Here is an 8,989-nt window from a genome sequence, read left to right on the forward strand (position 1 = left end):
TTAATGTTGATCATATCCCTACTTGTATTTCTGAAGAGGATAATCTTCTCTTGTTAACACCTTTCACTATGGATGAATTAAAAGTGTCTATTTTCCAAATGCACTCTGACGAATCCCCTGACCCAAATGGTTTAAATGTTTCTTTTTATAAAATATTTTGGTATCTTTGTGGCCTTAAAGATTTTTGCATCAACCACTACTTTGCTTGAAAGTGGTCTTTTTCCTCCAGAAGTATATAAAGCATCCATTGTACTTATTCCAAAGAACCAAAACCCATAAACCATGAAAGACTATTGTCCTATTTCCTTTTGCAACACCCTTTATAAATTATCTCCAAATCTCTAACAAACAAAATCAAACCTTTCCTGTCCAAATGTATTTATGAGGAGCAACCTGCCTTTGTTGAAAACCGTTCCATCACTGATAATGTACTCATTGCTTTTGAGTTGATCCATCATATGAGGTACAAAACTTGAGGTAAAGCTTGTGGGATGGCTTTGAAGATTGATATCAATAAGGCCTTTGATAGGGTTGATTGGAATTATTTGTTGGTTGTTATGATCAAGATGTGGTTTCATCAGAAATGGGTGGATTCGATGAAACTTTGCCTTGGGTCTACGCAATTCTCAGTAATGGTTAATGAGGATTCTTTGGGACCTATTTCTCCTAGGAGAGGGCTAAGGCAGGGTGACCAATTGTCACCTTACCTGTTCATTATTTGCACTGAAGGTCTTTCTTCCCTTCTAAAAAAATCTGAGAGGAGTGGTGAGTTACATGGTATCAAGGTGTGTAAAGGAGTCCCTGTCCTCTCACACCTTTTACTTGTTGATGATTGTTTTTGTTTTGCAGGGTAAATGATATTGAGCATATTGCTTTGAAAGCTATTCTAGATTCCTATGGTGAAAATTCTGATCAAGCAATAAATAACCTGAAATCAGAGATCTTTTTCAATTCAAATACACCACCAAATCTCCATATTTCATCTTACATGGGTGTTTTAGAAAACATTGGAGTAGGCAACTATCTGGGCATTCCATCAATTATTGGGAGGAAACAAGTCTCTGGGTTTCTTAAGGACAGAATGTGGAAGCGGAACAACCATTGGAGTGGGAAGCATATATCTATCTAAAGCGGGTAAAGAAATTATTATAAAATCTTGTGCACAAGTTGTTCCTACCTACTGCATGAGTGTTTCTTTTACCCTTAACTTTAGAGGACGAACTTCAGAAAATGATGAACTTCTTTTGGTGGGGTTCAAAAGGCAACACGAGAGGTATAAAATAGATGAGTTGGAATAGACTAATAATGAAAAGAGCGTTTGGAGGTATGAGTTTCAGAAATCTCTACACCTTTAACATGTCTATGCTAGGGAAGCAAGGCTGAAGATTCATCTCAAACCAAGATACTATTGTTTCTAAAGTTTTGAAAGCCAAATGTTTTCCTAATGTTGACTTCTTAGATGCCAATCTTGGACATAATCCAAGTTTTGTATGACGTAGTATCTTTGCTTCATAGGATGTGATAAAGGAAGGCGTGAGATGGAAAATTAGGAGAGGTGACAAAATCAACGTATGGAATCAACTATGGCTTTGCTCTAATGAGAACTCCTTTGTTACCACACCACCACCTCGTGGACTAGAGAATATGATGGTCCAATCTCTCATACATCATGAAAACAAAAGTTGGCGTTTAGACTTCATGGAACAAATATTCAATCAGAGTAATATCCAACAAATTCAAAATATCTTACTCCTCAACTCAAACGATAAAGATTGAACAATTTGGAAGCTCTCAACCTCTGGCCATTATTCGGTGAGTTCATCTTATAATCATATTGTTGACTCATTGCTTCATGATGCAAATGCAAGGATTGATGGAATTTAGAAGCAACTTTGGTCTTTGAAGATCCAACCAAAAATAAAACATCTTATTTGGCGGATAGAAAGAGATTGTTTACCCACCAAACTTAGGCTACAAACAAAAGGAGTTCAATGTCCTTCAATGTGCCCCTTTTGCACCAACAACCTTGATAATAGCTGGTACATTTTCTTTGGGTGTGAGAATGCTATTTATGTATGATAACTGTTGGATTATGGACAAAACAACAACCATTGGTAGATACTGTAGAAGGCATAGTAGAACTGATCTTCAAAATTGTCTATTCTTGGCAACACAATCAGGATCTCACAAGGTAGGCTATCATTTTATGGACCATTTGGCAGCGTAGGAATGAGAAAATTTGGGAATATAACAAACTTGCACCATCCATTTCAATTTCCCTTGCTTTTCAACACCTTCACCCATGGTCTCAGGCTTAAGACAGACCACCTGAGCCTATACAAGAAAATGCACGCATTGCTCAATGGCACCCTCCATCCCCAGGCTGGTTGAAATGTAACATAGACGCATTAATTTTCAGATATCAACAAGCTTTCAGCATGGGACTTTGCATCTGGAACGAATGTGGTCACTACCTCCTAGCTAAAGCAGCTTGGTCTTTTGGCACTCCGAATCCAACAGAAGCTGAGGCATAGGGCTTACTGCATGCGCTTTCATGGCTAAAAGACAAGAATTATGATAATTTGGATGTGTAGATGGATGCTAAATTGGTAGTAGATAGACTTTACATTAGCTTAGATGACTCCTCTGAATTACATGATTTAATAAATAAATGTAAAGTGCTTCTATCTGATTTTAAAAACTCTATGGTGAGTTATGTATGCAATCATGTTTTCCAACAAGTTCCCCATTGTATTTCCTCTTTTATTATGAATGAAATATCTTAAGTGTCTTTTTTTTAATTAAAAGAACAATATCCCTCAAATTAGAAATCAATCACATCGTCAGTCTAACAATTAATTCCCTGATGGAACCTAAATAGATCAATCTATAATGAATATACAACTTTCTTTGTTTTACATTTCTCCCTCGGTCCAAACAATAAAAGACTAGCATTATTTTCATCAGTAAACTTTGCGTTTTGTGTGAAGTAGACAATGGAATTAGTAATTGTAAGCTAATTACAATGATGTACCTGTGGTTTTAACAATATAAATCTTATTACCATAGTTAGCATATTTGATATAAAAGCTACAAAGAAGCATGCATTAGTTCCACACTGCTTTTGTTGTTTATGTTATTCTTCATTGTAGCATTATATTGAATCCAAAGGAACACATGGTTGCAGCTCTAGTGGGAGAAGCATTCCTCTCATCTGCTGTGGAGGTGCTACTAGACAGAATCATTTCCCATGATTTTGTAGACTTATTTTGTAGCAAGAAGCTTAACATTTTGCTCCTGAAAAGGTATAGAACAACATTGATAAGTTTTGAAATTGTGCTGAATGATGCTGAGGAGAAACAAATCACCAATCCCACAATCAAGGAATGGCTGGATGAGCTTAGCATGTTGTCTTTGATGTTGATGATTTGTTGGATGAAATCAACACCAAGGCTTTGCGATGGAAACTAGAAGCCAATTATCTGAGTTAATCCACTAGTTATCAGGTGCTGAACTTCCTTTCTTCTCCTTTCAACTAGTTTCGAAAAGGTATCCAATTGAAAATGCAAGCATTGTTTCGAAGATTAGAACAATTTTCCCTATTGAAAGACATCCTTCAACTGAAAAAAGGTGTTTCCAACAGTGTTTGGAGTGGAATTCCTATAAGTTTTGTGGTAGATGAAAAAATATTTATGGCAGAGAGGGTGGCAAAAAGGAACTTAAAAAATATTTGATGTTAGAAAATGCTAGTGGTTGTAAAATAAGAGTGATTTCCATTGTGGGCATGGGAGGGCTTGGTAAAAAACACTTGCTAAACTCCTTTACAATGATCAAGATGTAAGAGAGAAATTTGATCTGAAAGCATAGGCATATATTTCAAAGGATTTTTATGTTTGTAGGGTTACTAAACCATTCTTGAATTTGTCACTTTCAAACTAATTGATACAAATAACCTAAATATTCTACAAGTGGAGTTGAAACAAAGCTTAAGCCATAAAAGATTCTTGCTTGTATTAGATGACATATAGGATGGAAGCTATAATGATTGAAATAATCTAATGAACATTTTTAGTACTGGGAAAGTGGGGAGTAAAATCATCATCACAACTCGAGATGAGAGTGTTGAAAGAACCATGCAAACCTTTTTACCTATCTACCATTTGACATCTCTAGCCAGTGAAGACTGCTGGTCTTTACTTGCTAAGCATGCATTTAGAGAAATTAATTGTAGCAAACAATCCAACCTAGAAGTAATTGGTAAAGAAATTGCAAAACAATGTGATGGCTTACCATTAGCTGCAATAACACTTGGGGGTCTTCTTCGCACCAAATTATCAGAAAATTACTGGAACAAGGTGTTAAAAAGTAACATTTGGGGTTTGCCAAGTGTTAAGGTGCTACCAGCTCTACTGTTGAGCTATCATTATCTTCTTGCTCCTTTAAAATGATGCTTCGCATACCTATCAATATTTCCAAAGAACTCTAAGTTAGAAAAGGATATGATAGTTTAACTATGGATTGCAGAGAAGGCTTGGTATGTCAGTTCAAAAGTGACAAAACTATGGAAGAAGTAGGTGATGAATAGTTTGATGAACTAGTATCAAGGTCACTATTAAATCGAGGATGAGTGTCACTTAGCCAGAAAAAAAAAACTTTAAAATGCATGAACTCGTCAATGATTTATCCAGAATGATTTCATCTTCATATTGTATCAGGTATGAGGATCCAATGTCACATACAAGTGAGGAAAGAGTTTGACATGCATCATACAATAGAGGGAAGTATGACTCTTTCAATAAATTTGATTGCCTTTACGGATGAAAAGGTCTATGTATGTTCATAGCCTTACCATTAAGACTATGGTGGGTATTTAGTCATTGTTTTGTCTACCATTACTTGTCAAACAATGTAGTACATGACTTGTTACCAGCAATGAGACAACTTAGGGTGTTGTCCTTGTCACACTATGTTAATATCACCAAGCTACTTGATTGTCTTGGAAATTTAATTTACCTGTGATACTTAGATCTTTCTAACATTGGAATTGAGAGATTGCCTAATACAACACGCAAGCTGTACAATTTGCAGACCTTGTTGTTGTCCAAATTTTGGTTACTTTATGACACCTAAACATCAGTGCGACTAAATTGAAGAAGATGCAAGCACAAATAGCCACACTACAAAATCTTCAAACCTTGTTCACCTTTGTCATTAGCAAATTGCAGGATGGATTGAAGGTTGGAGAGCTGAAAAACTTTCCCCATCTACAAGGAAAACTTTCCATTTTAAAGCTACTAAATGTAGTTGACCCCTCCAAATCTTTTCAAGCCAATTTGAAGAAGAAAGAACAAATAGATGAGTTAGCATTACAATGTGTTAGGAAGTCCCACATTGCCTGCCTCAATTCTCGGGGTGCAACTTATATATCTGTTGGGCAACTTCACTTAATGCCAATTGGTTTTAAATTGAAATCTACCATGGTATCAAAGCCTATAGCCTATCTTGGTTCTCGCCTATTCTATGGAAGTGTTTCACCTTCATTTCAATTGTTTCCCTCTTTGAAGATTTTGAGCTTTAAGGGTATACTAGAGTGGGAGGAAAGTACTTTGATTAGAGGTACATCTATAGAGTTTCCTAGCCTATCATATCTATCTCTCAAGGATTGTCTCAAACTCAAAGGAACTTTACCCAACAATCTTCCTTCAATTGATTTTAAGTTATCTGGTTGTCCTCTATTGGTTCCAATGGTTTGTCTAGAACTCAGAAAAAACTTGTCAACCAATGTCCTTTCTTCAATTGCACTCGAGTCCACCAATTTCATCCTAGACTTAACTATCTCTGGCACTAATTCCCTAGCATCCTTAAGAGATGGTCTGCTGAATGCATTGCAATCTCTTACTCTACTTAATTGTGAGAAATTGGAGTTCCTACCTTATGAATCCTTACACAATTACACATCATTAAAGAATTTGACAATATTTAATAGATGTTATTCACTGACTTCCTTCACCTTAGGTTGTTTCTCTGTGCTTAAAAGTCTTAGAATTTCTAATTGTAAGAATTTGAAATCCATTTCTATATATTGTAGAACATGCTTACTAGAGTCTCTCACTTCTTCATGATTTGATCATAACTCATTGTCCTAATGACTCATTTTTTGCGGGTGGATTGCCTACTCCTAATCTTATTCATCTGCACATGTCATACTATGACAAGCTTAGTTTACTCTCAGAACCAATTAACACTCTTGCTTCCCTTCAAGGATTGAACATTGGTGGTCTTCCAAATCTCTAGGCTTTTGCAAAAGAGGGTTTGCCTATCAAGCTACAAAGTTTTATTGTTTGTAGTCTTGGGAGTTTCTTGACAACAACTATCAGTGATTGGGGTTTGCAAAGGCTCACTTGTCTTTCAACATTATGTATTGGAGGTGATGGAATTTTGAATGCACTTATGAAAATCAAAGTGCCATTGTTGCCCACTTCTCTTGTGTCCTTATGCATAGATAATCTTTATGATATAAAATGCTTGGATGGGAAGTGGCTTCAACATCTTAAATCTCTTGAAAACCATGAGATTTCAAGTTCTCACCAACTTAAATCCTTACCTAAAGAGGGATTGGTTTCTTCTCTTTTAGTATTGACCATCAGGGATTGTCCATTATTAGAAGCAAGTTGTAGCAACGGAGGGAAATAATGGCCTATGATTTCATGCATTCCATGCATAATTATTAACTGAAAAGTGATCATATAAGTGTTCAGGTGAGTAACTAAATAGCTCCTTGCTAGCCTTTTGCCATCAAATGTTGGAGTTTTTAGTTTCCTTACAATGTTAGCTTTATTATGGATTTATGTAGGAAAGCGTTTATTATTTCTTCCCATCCTTGAGAAGTAGTCTACTATGTTGATGCAGACTTTGAAGCAAACTCCTCAAGCTTAATATACATAGGAACTACATGACTTCAAAGTTGAATCTGAAGATCCTTGTTGCCAAGCTGAAGATTCTGCCACCATTCTTCTACTGTAGGAGCATGCTCTTGGTGGGTCACTGTTTAATGGAGACAAATGTTGTGTTTTCTTTCCTTTCTTCTGTAAACATTTGTTGCAGCTTCCATTTGCGAGAAGCAATTGTTCCATTTGCATGCGTTGTGTGCCAACCTTTTTTGTCATATAAACATTTTTTTGTCTGAATAAAGCTTCTTGGGAATTTAATTAAGTAATAAATTTTTTGTCGGAATAACTTTAAATCTAAACAAACACAAAAATCAAGTTATAATTTGTTTACCTCAACTGAGACACCAAAAAGAAAATATTGAAAGCACTAAGTAAGGGAAAATTCTAATTTCATATCCTGATAATAATTTCTTTTCATTATTTCCTTTCACTTTCCTTTATTTCTTTCTCCTTCTATATTTTCCTTAAGAAATTTATGATTTGTTGGTACGAGCATGCTTCATGGTCCATAGACCCGGACAACGAACACGATACAAAAACTTCAACACGACTAATGTCTAAAATCAAGGACACCGGGACACCACAAGCACACACAAACATAAAGACTCTACTGAAAAGAAATATGAGTAACATATAACAAAATATCTAAATTGATGGTATATTAATCTTCTTAAACCAACCTTCTACATTTTTTTAAGTATATAAGTTGTATAAAGGTGACAACTTAAGTATTCAAACCAAAAAAAATAATTTTTAAATTAGACACCTAATAAGAAGTGTCAAATGAGTGTTAGTGTCAAAAGCATGTCCGACATAGCGACACGATGAACAAGAGAGGTGTTCGTGCTTCATAGTATATAAGGGATGTCCGTAATGATTTTCAAATGTATAAACTTTCATGTTAAACTTCTCAGATCGCAGGTTATGATGAAATGGAAGCCTGTTGACCTTGGATGTGTTACTCTCAATACAAATGGGTTTGTTTCTTCATACTCGGGTTTGGAAACTTGTGGGATGAAAGGGGCAGGTGAATATGTAGGTTTGCTAAGAAAATTGGAAGATCCTCAACATTCTTAGCAGAGCTGTCGGGTGTCTATATTGGTTTGTGTCAAGCTAAGGAGACAATTGAATTTAACTTTGTTAATATCTAATTGTTACACTCTAGTTTATTGTATTGAAAAAGTTTTTGTTTATCAAATCTCATATAAACAAGTGTTGTCATTGGATTAATTGGAAATTATTATAATTTCCAAATTATGGAAATGCACAATAGTATTCGTTGTAGTTGTGAGTTGCAACATTGACAAAAGACAAATGTATTTACTTAATGTTTTTGTCACAAGACTACATTCGGTAATAAGATGAAAGATGATTTTTTTATTTACTATTTGTTGGTATACATTGAAAAGAAATGTGAGGGCTTACCATTAGCTGTAGTAGCACTTGAGGGTCTTTTTCACACAAAAATTATCAGAAGATTATTGGAACAAGTTATTAAAAGGTAACATTTGGGATTTGCCAAATGCTAAGGTGCTACCAACTCTACTATTGAGCTATCATTACTTTCCTTCTCCTTTAAAATGATGCTTCACGTACTTGTCAATATTTCCAAAGAACTCCAAGTTAGAAAAAGAGATGGTAGTTTGGCTATGGATTGCAGAAGGCTTGGTATGTCAGTCCAAAAGTGACAAAACTATGGAAGAAGTAGGTGATGAATACTTTGATGAACTAGTATCAAGGTCACTAATAGATCAAGGATGGGTGTCACTCAGTGGGAAAAAAACTTTAAAATGCATGATCTCGTCAATGATTTAGCCATAATGATTTCATCTTCATAATGTATCAGGTATGAGGATCCAATATCACATATAAATGTTGAAAGAGTTCATCATTTTTCATACAACAAAAGGAAGTATGACTCTTCCAATAGATTTGATTGTCTTTATGGATCACAAGGTCTGCGTAGGTTCATAGCCTTACCATTAAGACTATGGTGGTAAAGAAGTGGTTGGTTTACCTATCATAACTTGTCAAACAAG

General features: G+C 35.3%; 1 protein-coding gene across 1 annotated transcript; it reads left to right on the plus strand.

The window, feature by feature from the left end:
• Positions 1-491: 491 nt before the first annotated feature.
• LOC106795033 (uncharacterized) lies at positions 492-1,129 on the plus strand. Its single transcript, XM_014763565.1, has 2 exons — positions 492-709; positions 850-1,129. Exons 1-2 carry the CDS (start codon positions 492-494, stop codon positions 1,127-1,129), a joined length of 498 nt encoding a protein of 165 aa, XP_014619051.1.
• The last annotated feature ends 7,860 nt before the right edge of the window (positions 1,130-8,989 follow it).

The sequence above is a fragment of the Glycine max genome, chromosome 11 (assembly GCF_000004515.6).
Source record: "Glycine max cultivar Williams 82 chromosome 11, Glycine_max_v4.0, whole genome shotgun sequence".
Classification (NCBI taxonomy): Eukaryota; Viridiplantae; Streptophyta; class Magnoliopsida; order Fabales; family Fabaceae; genus Glycine; species Glycine max.

Coding starts and splice junctions, on each gene's coding strand:
- LOC106795033 (XM_014763565.1), top strand. CDS start 492: ATGGCTTTGAAGATTGATATCAATAAGGCCTTTGATAGGGTTGATTGG. Junction 710..849: donor GACCAATTGTCACCTTACCT/GTTCATTATTTG, acceptor TTTGTTTTGCAG/GGTAAATGATATTGAGCATA.